At 34.3% G+C, this 15,097-nt stretch overlaps 1 protein-coding gene across 5 annotated transcripts in view; it reads left to right on the top strand.

The window, feature by feature from the left end:
• LOC113176869 (cytochrome P450 2C9-like) overlaps positions 1–14,393 on the top strand; it is a 30,969-nt gene extending 16,576 nt beyond the window's left edge. For 4 of the 5 annotated variants that reach the window (XM_077798768.1, XM_077798767.1, XM_077798769.1 and 1 more), the window contains 4 exons: positions 1,290–1,431; positions 3,631–3,818; positions 12,348–12,489; positions 14,212–14,393. In XM_077798768.1, coding sequence (XP_077654894.1) covers positions 1,290–1,431; positions 3,631–3,818; positions 12,348–12,489; positions 14,212–14,393 — 654 coding nt within the window. The remainder of the gene's footprint in view (positions 1–1,289; positions 1,432–3,630; positions 3,819–12,347; positions 12,490–14,211) is intronic. The other variant, XM_077798766.1, reaches the window with a different exon arrangement.
• Positions 14,394–15,097: the final 704 nt, after the last annotated feature.

Genomic DNA, 15,097 nt, shown 5'->3' with positions numbered 1-15,097 from the left:
GTTAACATTCTAAGTGGAGTGTGATAAAATTTCAGTGTAACTTTGGTTGGCAGTTTCCTGATCACAAGGGAGGTTGAAATTTTTCTTTTTTGTATATTTGTTGGCCATTTACATTCCTTCTGAGAAAAGTCTGTTTAGTTTATTTGCCCATTTACTGATTGGGTCATCTGTTTGATGTTAAGGATTTTTAAAAATTATTTATATATTCTAGATGTTAATCCCCTCTCAGAAGAGTACCAAAAAAAAAATATTTTCTCCACTTCTGTAAGCAATTCATGCTCCTGTTTTCTTTGCTGTGAAGCAGCTTTTTAATTTAATGCTATCCCACTTATTGATTCTTGGGTTTTTTTTCCTTGAGCTTTAGATATCTTATTCAGGAAGTTAGAATTCTCACCTTCGGTTTCTTCTGGCCATTCCAGAGTTTCTGGTCTAATTCCTATATCATTGGTCTACTTTGAGTTTACTTTCATGGAGGGTGAGTGATACTAATCAAGTTTCATTCTTCTACATTTGGATATCCAGTTTTCTCAGCATTGCTTGTTAAAAATAATTTCTTTCCTTCAACATGTTTTTGGCAACTGTGTCAAGTAGCCACCAGGTGGCTGTGTCTATGTGGATTTGTCACTGTGTCTTTTATTCAGTATCATTGTTCTTCATGTCTGTGTTTTTGCCATACCATGCTATTATCAGAGACTCAGGTGCCTTCCATTTCCTTCACCACATATTATGGATTGCATGTTGTTTGTTCCCTCCAAAACTTATGTTGAAAGTTGTTCTCCAATATAACAGGGTTGAGAGGTGCTGGGAAAAAAAATAAACCTCTATTCTTTACAATTCACTCAGGTTCTGGTAGTCTGGTATAGCAAGAGAAAATGGACAAAAGAATTGTACTTATACTAGCTATTATCTTCATGATTAAATCTTACAATCTCAAAGTAATTTTTGTCTTACCTACACTATGTGTCTATATTTTGAGTAAAAAGAAGGGTACAAAAGTGGCAGCAACAGACTTTTTCTTGTATTTTATTGATAAGAAATATGTTGCATATCCTTCCTAGTTACAAAAAGGATGGTGAACAGAATCTTTAGGTAAAAAACGATTTTAAGAGGGTAAGAAATGGAGATTTGGTCAATTAATCTATAGTTTACCATACCACAGAGTAGCTTTTTATAACATTGTATTCTTTTGTTGCTATGTTGACTTAACTTTATAATCATATAATTTATTTTGAAATTATTATAATTAAACACTAAATTAATTGTGAAATAAGTGCATGAATTATTCCTAGGAAAAGGGCAATCAGCAGACTGAGTTTACCACTGAAGCCTTAATAAACATTGTGAATGATCTTTTGGGAGCTGGGACAGAGACCACAACCTCCACTCTGAGATATGGACTCCTGCTCCTGATGAAGCACCCAGAGGTCACAGGTATGACTACACATGGAGAGCGGGGTGAATTTTACAACAGAAATTTGAGAAGACACTGCTCACTAGCTCACTCCTCTGTCTTATTTGTCTTGAGGAAGACACTTTATATAAAAAAAATTTCTGTGCTGCCTGTTATAATTTGTCCATATTAAATGAAGGGATAAAAATAAGGGGACATTGCACCTTAAGGGACAGTGACTGAGAAGTGAAGGACAGCATGGGCAGTAGCAAGGCAGTGTAGCTCTGGTTATGTCTGGATTCCACTGGGAAGTGATTTGCAGCATGCAACAGCCAGCATGAGTTGGCCTAAGACTGCATGTTGGTCTTCCTAAGGAGAAGCCACTTGGAACATTAGGCGTGTTCTTGCAAGATTTCTGTGGAAATTGTTACTTATGGTGAAAATTTCATGTTTTAATGCTAAATAGGGAAAATCAAAACTCTTCATTGGAGTGTAAATAAAAACTTTAGAAATGTAATCAGGTGGCAGGGATATTACTAGAGTCTGAGAAGTTCTCTAACAGGTTAGAAAACTAACCTTTTCTTTTTAAGTGTTGCTACTTAGAAGATGTGCCAAAGAGACTTTCGTTATTCCCAAAATGTGTTTTCATTAATTTTATGTTTTATGAACAACTCTATTTAGAAATGTACCTTTAAAGAGTTCCAGTAATGCATAGTAGATTAAAAGCAAACACCACCTTTTCCTGTTTCAGGACCCCATCAAAACTATTATAAAGTAGCCACAAATAAGAAACACTCCTTTTTAAAGTGGGAAAAGAGGAGGAGAGAAAACAGCCAACAAACCCTCAACAAATTTCTGAAACATAGAGAACAGAAGGAAGGGACATTACTTAGTAGAGAATATCAAGCTGTAGCATATATGTCAGAAGAAGAATTTGTATTAGTGTGGTAAAGTCAATCTCTGTACTGAAAATTTATCCCCTCTTTTCCCTTTCACAGAAAGATACTAGAGCATAAACTCCATCCGAATATTCAAAGTCAAGGCAGAGGCAAGGCAGTCACAGGTTCTTGGAATTAGGAGACCATATGTATAAGAATGGGAGTTTAAGGGACATCCTGGACACCAGGCCTAGGAAACAACCAATTGTTGATATTAAGTAGTTAAAGCAGGTGTAATTGAAGATAAGGAAAATTAAAGAAAGAATCTGAAGTTCAAACATTTCGTTAATTATTACTAGGAGTTTGAAACATCAACCTTTGGATACAGTATAAGATAAACAACTTGAAAATTAGGAATTGGTATATGTTGAACAAATAGAGGTTAAACATATGCAATGGACAAAACATACACAGTTACCTTACAGGTGAAAATTGGTTATGTAGTCATAATGTTGTAACAAAATATATTGATATAATCAAAAATTATAATCAAAAATATATAGGAAAAAGAGGGAAAGTATGTCAGCTATGTGGGTGTGCATATTTATTTGTGATATGTATTTTGCATGGAGTAGATTTGGATCTTAATGTTTCTTATGAGGAACTCATTAAAAATTGTCTAAAATTGGATAAATCAAGGAACAAAATAGATCATTATTTAGAAATATGAACATTTCAGAAGAAATTTCTAAATGATTCAAAAAGGCTACATTTAAAGAATGAGTGATTGAAAAGTTTCAATCACTCATACACAACATACTCATACACACACACACACACACTCACACACACTCACACACACTCACATACACACACACATACACAGAGACATGTATAGATTCATTAGTAGAATTTAATTTTATAATGTCATATATTATCTGTTGTAAAATTTATGTTTATTCCTGTTTTTCTATCTGCACTGTTTATAATTATTTAAATAATTATGTGATAACTTGATATTTGGAAACATTTTATCATTTCTACTTATACTGATATCATATATGCTAGAATGTAAGTTTATAGATATATTTTAATACCTAGATTATAGAAGAGTCATGAATGTATGACTCCTATATATTCATGTATATTTATTCATATATATCAGTACTTGTTGATAGATATGGATAAATTAATATGGATAGTGATAGGTTATATCAGGAATATCTTTTTACATGTGCAAAAGTACTTGTTGCATATAAGTCATGTCTCTAATACCTTTTGGATACACACACAATGCTTCACATAACCCTGAGTTATTTTAAGAAATATACTATTTTTCTCTTTTCCATTGGTCCTTATCAGCTAAAGTACAAGAAGAGATTGACCATGTGATTGGCAGACACCGCAGCCCCTGCATGCAGGACAAGAGCAATATGCCCTACACAGAAGCTGTCCTGCATGAAATCCAGAGATACATTGACCTCGTTCCAACCAATCTTCCCCATGCAGTGACCTGTGACATTAAATTCAGGAACTACTTCATTCCCAAGGTAAGATCCTTTTTCCCACATTGAAGTTCCCAAATTCACAGTATGGTTCTAATCCTTGCCAACACAAGACGAATGAAGTACAAAACTCACCCATGCAGCACATTGATGGCCTCAGTGCTAGACCAGACTAGGTCATGAGGCTCCATAACTGTTCCTGACAACCATCAGGGAGAACTCTCCCAATTTCTTCTGCTCCTTCAAGTTTGTTTTGTGTACTCTCAGCTATTTACATTTCCAAAAAAATTTTAGAATCGGTCTGTTAATTTCCTAAAACACTCTCCTGTGATATTTTTCAGCATATCATTAAGTTTACAGACCAATTTGGAAAGAATTGACATTTTCACATGTTCAGTATTTTATTGCATGAATATTGTAGATGTTCTACTTTATTTGGGCATTATTTTGTTCTAATAATGTTTTGTTTTTAATTAAGTAACTCACACATTTTTTGAAAGTTTTTTAGTAGTAATTAATATTTTAAAAGCTAATATAAACTGTACAATTTAAATAATGCCTTTTCCCATTTGTTGTTCTTGGCACATGGACATATTGTTACAGTTCTATTTGATGATTTTATATCTAGAATTTTTTTTAACTAACTTTTTAAGTCATTGATAATAATTAGTGTTTAGATTCATTTGGAAATTCTGAGCACATTATCCTGCTATCTTGTTAGTATTTGTTTTATCTATTATTTTCCATTTCTTAGTGACCTTAATTTCTGGTTCTTACATTATTGTACTGGCTTGGATTTCCAGCACAGTATTGAAAAGAAGTGGTTTGTTGAGCATACTTTAAGATTTGTTTTGACTGTAGCAGAAGTTGAAGTGTTCACAATACCCTATTTCATGTGATGTTTTATGTACATTTTGGCAGATATTCTTAATCAGATGAGAGAAAGTTTTCTTTTCTTATAGTTTATCATTTTTAACACTAATGTATAATTTTATCAAATGGATTCTCTATATCCATTGATCATCTGTTCATGGTCATATGTTGGTCCTTTCTCCACTAAATATGCATGTTGTAAGTACATGCACATAGCAGAATTTGATTTTCCAGAATTTGATAAAGACTTTTTCTCTTCTCACAATTTTTTTATCTGTACACTCTTGTTATACATATTGATGGGATTTATTGTTACATATTTGTGCATGCACACAATGTAACAATATAGTTTGACCAATATTACTCCCCATTCTTTTGTATTCATATTTTGACAGACTATTCTCCAATTTTTCATATAAAAATTACATTGTCATATTTCTGTCAAAGTAATGCTGGCCTCATAAAATAAGGGAGATCATATTTCCTACTTTGAAACTATTTTTCTTGCCTTTCTATACTGCTTGTTTTCTTTTTGTGGCCTCTTAGTTGTATCTTTGGAATACTAGTAATATTTGCCTATGCACAGTTATATAAGAAAAGCTGCAGTTTCAGATAATGTTCATCTTGTTCCAGAAAGATTTCTCTCCTCCTCTACCTCGTAGTTAGAATGGTATAACACCTCCCGACCTGACTCAGAGCGGTGGACTAACACAGTTAAAAATTGATCACAGCTATAAGCCAACCCCTGAGGTTCCTCCTTCTGTGTAATCTTGGAACCAATGTTTATCGAAGCAGCTTTCCAATGAGTCTACCATACAGGTTCTATTTTTAGTTAGACTTTCTGGTCAGTATGTTCCAAGCTACTCTATTTCACTTAAAGCCGGAACACATTACCAATGCAATTTACAACTGATAGAACTAAATACGTGTTTTCGTTGTGGAGAAAGAATTATAATTTTAGTAAGGTTAGAAACATTCTTTTCATCTTCTGGAGAAGAGGGAAAGGAGGACTTTCCTGAGAGGTGACAGGCCTTGAGCTGGTGATGACAGGTTTCATACAAGAGTTCGACTTTTAAAATTCACTCTGTTTTCAGCAAACAATGCAAGCAGGAGATCTTGTTACTTCTGGCCTCTTTTGAGTAAAGAGGGCCCAGAATCCAAGGAAAAGAGCTTTTCCTTTCTGCATGGTACATTCCAGTGAAGGGAGTTTGCTCACTGCATACCTTATTCTAATGACCCCTTATGAATTATAAAAATGAATTCTGCAGTCACAGGATTGAGTCACTCAACATAATTGTCTATGATAATCTGGCAAATTTTTCCTCTAATGGGCCAGATAGTAAATATTTTAGTCTTTTAGGCAATAGGGTCTCTCCTGTCACTTCTTGTCTCTGCCATAGTTACACAAAAACCTTCATAGATGATATGTAAATGAGTGCAAAAGGTATATTCCAAAATTTATTTATTTATTTATTTATTACTTATTTTTTAGTTTTATTGATTTTATTTTTTTAAATACATGACAGCAGAATGCATTACAATTCTTACTACACATATAGAGTACAATTTTTTCATATCTTTGTATATAGAGTATGTTCATGTCAAAGCATGCCTTTATACATGTACTTTGTGTTTTTTTGCATTACAATTCTTATTACACATATATACCATAATTTTTCATATCTCTGTTTGTATATAAAGTATGTTGACACCCAATTCGAGTCTTCATAAATGTACTTTGGATACTGATGTACATCACATTCCACTGTCTTTGCTAATCCTCTGCCCCCTCCTTTTCCCTCTCACCCCTCTTCCCTATCTAGAATTCATCTATTCCTCCCATGCTCCCCCTCCCTACCCCACTATGAGTCAGCCTCCTTATATTAGAGAAAATATTCTGCATTTGTTTTTTGGGGGATTGGCTAACTTCAATTAGCATTATCTTCTCCAACGCCATCCGCCATCCATTTACCTGCAAAAGTCATGATTTTATTCTCTTTTAAAGCTGAGTAAAATTCCATTGTATATATATGCCACATTTTTTTATCCATTCATCCACTGAAGGGCATCTAGGTGGGCTCCACAGTTTAGCTATTGTAAATTATGCTGCTATAAGCATTGATGAAGAATAATTTTTATAATTTCCATATGAGAAAAGATATATATTTTTCAATTTAAAAATTACTAGATAAAAGGCTGTATGTGAACAGATGACAGACTGGATTTGGATGGGTTGTGACTTGAAAATTACTGGTCTGAGCCCTTTCCCTAGAACTTTCTGAATGATAGAAATGTTCCATATCTCTGTTGCCTCATACAGTAGCTACTAGCCACACAAACCTGTTCAGTGCTTGTAACATTGTTAGTGCAAGTAAGGAAATGAATTTAATTCATTTTAACTTATATAAATTTATTTCAAATTTATGTAAATTTTAATTTAATTTAATATTTAACTAATCTAAATTTAAATGTGTGGTATGAAGTTAATTGTGTTGAACGACACATATCTTAGGCTTTTTCCAAGTAGGATTCATTATCTTTCATCATAGGTAGATGAGGGGCAACAAATATAATTAGATAGTGGAAATAAATCCTAGTGCTCTAAAGCACATTAGGATAACTTTGGCTTACAACAATGTATTATGTATCTTACAAATGAGCAGACGAGAACAGTTCAAATGTTACCCCCCAAAAAAAAAATCAGGTGATGAAAATTCTTCTTACCCTTATTTGATCATCATGTATATATCACACCATAATAAGTACATTTTTAAAAATAAATTCTTCCCCACTAAAAGCCCTAAGAAAAAGCAAAAAAAAAATAATATATATATATATATATATATATATATATATATATACATATACACATTTTAGTGCTGTCTCACTGAGCCAAAACTGATTTGAATTTCAGTTAATCAATTATATTCTTTTATTCCACTTTTTAAAAAATAATCATTTATTTTGCTAAAAATATTCATGTATTTGATTTTATGATCTTATCCTACATTATCCCATTGGGAGTATTATGAATATCTGTAGTGCATATATCATAATGTCTTTTTAAAATGTTAATAGGAGCAATTTCACCTCTAAGGCAGATGTTCATACTTAAGAACTGAATCAGAAAGGTAGGAGACAATAAAACTGCTGTCTCCACACACATCCCATGCACACATAATTTTGAAGGAGTTTATGAAACAATTTTGAGAAGGATGACACTTCCTCTGAGATATATAAGGATCAATGATAATTAGTGTGTTAAGAGTATGCCTCTTTTGTATTGGGGAGTTCTTATTTCTCAGCCAGGAAAATGCAGAATCAAGATCACAATTGAATACATAAGTAAAAGTGTTAAAGAAGTGTCACTTGTGTGAAAGAGTATTTCCACTTTGTCTCTTCTAAATGAATTGGGTACTTCCTTCTGTCAACTGCATCCAAAAAGAAAAGAAAAGTGAGACAGCTCCTTAGAAATGCAAGTTACCTTAATCTAATAATTTATCTTACCCAAGCGTACTGAGGACTTCAGTATGAACTCTAGCTCTGCAAGTCTTAGCTGTCATCTTGGGTCGATATCAGATCCCTTTGAGTCTTGGCTTTCTCTTTGGCACGCTGTTGATGATGCATTATTTGCTTCATTATGATACATTATTTGCTGTAAGAATTCAACCAGGTAATATCTGCAAAATAAAAGCTAATACTAGGAGATATCATTTTTGCCCACATCACTGATGCAGTTAAAGGGTGAAAAAACATTGTGTTGATGAAGTTTTGTATAAATTATCACTTTCATGTGCTGTTGGCAGGATTCTTAACTGGTACATCCATTTTTATGAACAATATGGCAGTATGTATTAAAATAAAAATGTAAATCAGGCACAGTGGCTTACACCTGAAATCACAGCAGTTCAGGAGGCTGAGGTAGGAAGATTGCAAATTCGAGGTCAGCCTCAACAGCTTAGTGATGCTCTAGCAACTTAGCAAGATTCTGTCTCAAATAATAAAAAATAAAAAGAGCTAAGGCTGGGATGTGGTTCAGTTGTTAAGAACCCTTCATTTCCATCTCTGGTACCTATTAAAAAATGAAAAGAGAGGCTGGGGTTGTGGCTCAGCAGTAGAACACTAACCTAGAACATGAGAGGCTCTGGGTTCGATCCTCAGCACCACATAAAAATAAATAAATAAAGTAAAGGTATTGTAGCCAACTATAGCTAAAAAAATAAAAACATTTTTTTTTCAAAAAATGAAAAGAAAATATAAAATGCATATATTGTGATGTGGAAATTCTAAATATATATATATATATATATATATACTAAATATGCAAACAGGAAAGTCCAATATGTTCTCACTACATAGTTGCTTGTCACAAAGAAATTTTGTAAATTTCCCAAAGCCTATCAGCAGTGTAATAGTACATTCATATTATTTAGCATGTATCCTGTGGTTTATATGTCAATATCCCTAATTTTTTTATTAAATACAAAATGAAAATGTTGTGAAATATCTGAAATTTGAGTGAAAAAAACGGCAAACTAAGAAGTTGCATAGACCTGTTTCATACAGATTTGTCTTACATGCATAGAATAATTATGAAGGAACATATTACTAATTGGTGGCACAGTTGTTTCTGAAAAGTCCAAATTAGGTTCTGTGGTAAAGTGAGAGGGATAATTACTTTTCACCATAAATTCATTTTGATACAATGCTTTGCTCTACTTTTTTAATTCATAGTTATAAATGACAGTAATTTTATTTTGGGTGCTCTTCAGCAGAGAGTGGATAAAGAAAATGTGGTATATATACACAATGGAATATTCTTCAGTCTATTCTATTTTTAATAGAATGACGTTTTAAGCAATGTATTGTAAATTCCCTCTTTTTTTTAACACTGGTCATTAAACCCAGGGTCTTGTGCATGCAAAGCAAGCATTCTACCATTGTGATACATCCCCACTCTACAACTGACTCTCTTATGCGTACAATTCAATGAGTTGTGACAAATATATGTAATGATGTAACCACACAACAGTTAAGGTATAAGATTTTTATTTTGCTGAGCATGATGATGTATAACCGTAGGCTCATCCACTCAGGAGGATGAGGCAGGAGGATTGCTTGTGCCCACAATATTGAAATCAGCCTAAGCAGCATAGTGAAATATTGTGCCCATGTATATAATTTGTATATTATATGTCCATCACCACATAAAGTTCCTTCATCCTCCTATCACAACCAAGCATACTTCCTCACTTCCAGTCCCTGGTGACCACAGATCTACTTTCTGTACCTATGGTTTTGATTTATCATGAAAGTCATATGATAGAATATGACATAGAACAATACAGAACCAAATCTTTTATCTCTGGCAGTTTTACCTTCAAATATTCTTTCTCCAATAATCTTCTTATATAGAACCAAGTTTATTTTTTAAAATATTTATTGGTGTATAATAATTATTTATTTATTTTAGAGAGAGAGAGAGAGAGAGAGAGAGAGAGAGAGAGAGAGAATTTTTTAAATATTTATTTATTTTTTTAGTTTTCGGCGGACACAACATCTTTGTTTGTATGTGGTGCTGAGGATTGAACCCGGGCTGCACGCAAGCCAGGCGAGCTCGCTGCCGCTTGAGCCACATCCCCAGCCCTATAATAATTATAAGTAACAGAATGTTTCATTGTGGCTGATTCATAACAATTACAATTCATGCACATAACAATAACAACATTTTCATTCCCCAGTACCTTCCTGTGCCCTCCCCTCCCCCTTCCCCTGGTACCCTCTACACACTACTGGTGTCCCATATATTTTCATGCATCTCTGTTATTTTTTAAATGTAGCAGGACATGTTTAAGATTCATTTTCATTTACATGTATTAGTAGTTCATTCCCTTTAGTACTGATTACTATTCCACTACAATGAATACCATGAATGTTTTTTCTACTCATTCTTAAGAAGATGGATGATTTTGGTTGTTTCTAGTTTTGGTTTTTAAATATAAGTAATATGAACATCTGTGTAAAAAGTTTGACGTGGGCTATATTTTTCTTTTCCATTAAGTAAATACCTAAGACTGAGATTATTGCATGATTTTTAACTTTATGCTAAACTTATATAATCATTTTTTTCTTTTACAATTTGTGCTTTATTTCCTATGTAAAAAAAATATTTGCTAGCACAAGATTGCACAATATGCCCTTAATTTTTTTTCTAGAATTAAACATTTTAGCTCCTGCAATTAAGTTGGTGATTTATTTCAGGTTAATTATTGGTGGTATAAAATAATGGTCATGAAATTCATTCCTTTGACTTCTTTTCATTTTCTTGAGACAATAATTCTCTGTTTCCCAGGCTCACTTCAAACCTCTGGGTTCAAACAATCATAATGCCTTAGGCTCCATACCAGATGGGGCTACAAGCACATGCCACCAGGCCCAGCGTATTTGTTTCTCTATGAAAAGTGTCCAGTTATTCTAATACAACTTTTTGAAAATATATCTGCCTTTATATCCTCGGGAAATATTTGTATATTCAGGAACCACCACATGACCCCCTACACCCCTCCTTGGCATTTTTTTTTAAAGAATTAAAGTCAGCATACTAAAGTGATACATGCATAGCCATGTATAATTCACAATAGTCAATATAAGCTCCAGCTTAAATATCCATCAACAGATGAATGAATAAAGAAAATGTGGTATATATACACAGTGGAGTTTTATTTATCCATAAAAAATGTAATTATGTCATTTTCAGGAAAACACAGAAGCTGACAGCATTATGTTAAGCAAAATAAGAAACTCAGAAAGTCAAGGGACATTGTTTCCTACTATCTGTAGATGTTAGAAAAACAAAAAGGAAAAAAAATCTATAGGAGATCTCATTATAATTGATGAAAGTCAGTGGAGAAGACAACAGAAACCAAAGGAGAGTTTAAAGGTGAGGAAAAGGAGAAGTACTAGGGAATAATACTGACCAAATTATACTGTTAAATCATGTGCAAGTCTAAATGTAAAACAAAGATACCACTATATGTGTAATTTTAATGTACCAAAAAATGGGGGAAAAATAAACATCTTCACATACTCATTAAAACAAAAATGGAATACTTAAAAAACTTTAGCCTTAATTTATTATCTTCACAAAATTTTTGAAAATGATGCTTATTTTAAATTTAGCATTGCTTTTGCATTGGGGGGGTGAAAAACCCCAAAATAATTGTGGTAAAACCCCCACAATTATAAGGAGAATCAAATTGTGTGACCATTTTAAACATTTAGTTTGCTGTTGTTGTATTTTTTATTATCTCAGAATTGTTTTATAAACAATATCCAGGCCATTTCAAGAGCCAAAAGAGACCCATTTTAAAGCAGAATTCTATACAAGATGTGGGAGAAGTGAAGTGACAAAATACACTACTGAGTAGGGGCAAAGACGAGTGCCAAAGCTTGATGATAAGTAGAACAGAAGGTTTGGTGCTCAAGTACTCACTACTTCAAATGCCACTGGGGGCACTTTAGCAAGGTCATAGACACTGGCCTTAAACTCATGCATTTTATTACTTCATTGTCTACCTGGAAGTATGAATGCTCTTCTTTGAACAAGGGTCTCTTCTCATACCATTTGGACTCAGTAAATTCCAACATTTCCTCCAGCTCCATGACTCTACAACTTGGTTTATATGTGTCTGTTCATTTCAGGGCACAACCATAATAACATCATTGACATCTGTGCTGCATGACAGCAAAGAATTCCCCAACCCAGAGAAGTTTGACCCTGGCCATTTCCTGGATGAGAGTGGCAAATTCAAGAAGAGTGACTACTTCATGCCTTTCTCAACAGGTAATAGAAATGTATTTCTATTGCTGCTTCAGGGGATAAAAAACCGTAATGGGATGAGTTAAACTGCTTATTTGTGGGCTGGTAGAAATGTTCTTTGCACATGATCAGGAACAAAACTCCCAGTACCCACATACTGTGAAAGACCAGGCTAAGCATCATTACTGGGACTGATTACTGGGGTTTTGGGGAAAATTGACCTAGATCTTCCAAAGTAATAAAGCTAAGTGAGAGTGGATTGGTTCATGCCTCAAAATACAACACTGCACTCCCAGAACCCTTCCTAGATGATTAAATTTATCTCCACTGTCCTCATCTGCCCTGCAAAAAGTATCTAACTCCATAACCTTGGAAAGTATCTTCCATGTGGTGCCTCTCATTCCTCTGCTGAGCTCTGCATATGATAAGTACCCAAGCACAGAATGGGCCACCAAAACCATCCCACACTCTGCTAAGCAGATGAATAAATAGATTGTTGTAATCCAGTATGACTAGTCCTGTGGGAGAGAGAAGAAAGGATCAGCTGGACATGGTGGTAGAGGAAGAAAATGCCTCCTGCCTGTTCTCTCATACCACACAGTAAGGCATAAAATGGATTGAGTGACATTCAAATGGAAGAAAGGACATTAGAACTGCCTCAGAAGAGGCAAAAGAAAAGGACTGAAGAGAGGCAGGCATTTTAAGGGAGACAATGAACCATAGTACTAGGATATTTGCTCTTCATGAAGGATGCCAGAGTTTTGTGACTAGTAAATGATGGCCAGCAAACCTTGGGAGTAGGGTAGATTATCCTTTAAGAACACCAGAGCATCTTGATCTCCCTACATCTAGTTCCTCCTTGGAATACAGGGTCCTTCACACCTGAAGTCTCTGGCATATCATTAACCTAAATTTATTCTTTGGCTCTTCAGGCTTGCTAGTAGGTCTAGCAAGAACTGAGCCCTACCTTAATGGAACTCCTATTTCAGGAGGCTAGAAAAATAGTAATAATTCAAATAATCTATGCTTCGTTGCTGAGTAAAGCCAAAGAGTATGAAAATCTATAGCCTGGAGGAATCACAAAGAGTGCAAAAGAAAAATGGCATTTGATCTAGGATCTGAGAGCTGTATGAAGTGCATCCTAGTCAAAGGAACAGCAGCATGAGATAAAGCTTGAAACTGCATTGCATGTTTAAGACTGATGAGGTTCTTCAGATCTGATGAATGGAAGATGATTTTGGAACATCAGACTTGGAACAGGGAACACAAGTAATCAGCATGTGTTTCTGGGAATAGATTTTATGGAAAAACGAAATGTCAAAAGAACAATTTTAATATGGACATGATCAATAAAGTTCTTGGTATAGAGCTGATGCTCACTAATATTAAGAGAATGAAGAGTGTTGATAAATTATTAGGTGGACAACAGGTGTGTTCCTCCTGTTTAATCAGTCATCCTTTATATTTAGTCTTTTAAAATATTTTTTGTAAGTGGACACAATACCTTCATTTTATTAATATTTTTATGTGGTGCTGAGAATCAAACAGTGCCTCATATGTGGTAGGCAAATGTTCTACCATTGAACTACAACCCCTGCCCTATATTTACTCTTTTTCCATTGATCCATCCATTGATCCATCCATCCATCCACTCAATCATCATCTATAATGACTTTGCATTTTTCTTTTGCTAGTCAAAAATATACTGTTCCAGGAGTATTTACTCTCTCTCTTGGATATTTTCAGGAAAACGGATTTGTGCAGGAGAAGGTCTGGCCCGCATGGAACTGTTCTTATTCCTGACCACTATTTTACAGAATTTTCATCTGAAGTCTGTAGTTGACCCAAAAGATCTTGATACCACCCCAGTTGTCAATGGATTGGTCTCTGTGCCACCCACATACAAGCTCTGCTTCATTCCTGTTTGATGAAGAGCAGCCTGTCTCCCTGCTGATGTGCTGTCATCTGGAATCTCCTCTTTGGGGCATGCTCCACCTCTCTCTCTATTAGGCATGCCTTCTCTGACCTGCTTCTCACCATTCTATTTCTTTGAATTCCAGTGAACATCCAACCCCATTGGAGAGAGTTTCCTCAGCTGTCAAAAATGCATGCTTCCTATTCACTTATAACACATTAACCACTCTGTATTCTAACATTTTTGTGCTTCGTTACTATGATATATCACTATTAAATCAAAGAAAACCTTGGGAAATTATGTAAAGTGAAATAAGTCAAGCATAGCAAATTAAGATCACATGGTTTCACTTTTATCTGTAATACAAAAAAAATCAATCTCTTATAATAGTGATAAGTAATGGTTACCAGAATTTAGGAAAGGGTGACAATGTGAGTGGATGCATAAAGAGAAGAAGGTAGTTAAAGGTACAAAGATTTAGGCAGACAGGAGGAATGAGTTCTAATGATCTAGTGCAGAACATGTTGACTGTGTTCCCAATAATGCTGCATACTTCAAAATTCCTGAAAGAGAGATATTAAATACCGTGCCCACAAATAAAGGACAAGTATTTGAGACAATTACCATGTTAATTATCCTGATTTAATCACTGGACTATGTACACATGTATCATAGTTTCACAATATACCCCCACAGTGCATATGATCACTACTTGTC

Source organism: Urocitellus parryii, chromosome 5, assembly GCF_045843805.1.
Source record: "Urocitellus parryii isolate mUroPar1 chromosome 5, mUroPar1.hap1, whole genome shotgun sequence".
Lineage (NCBI taxonomy): Eukaryota > Metazoa > Chordata > Mammalia > Rodentia > Sciuridae > Urocitellus > Urocitellus parryii.
The sequence above is the reverse complement of the archived record's forward strand: the minus strand, read 5'-3'. Positions and strand labels throughout refer to the sequence as shown.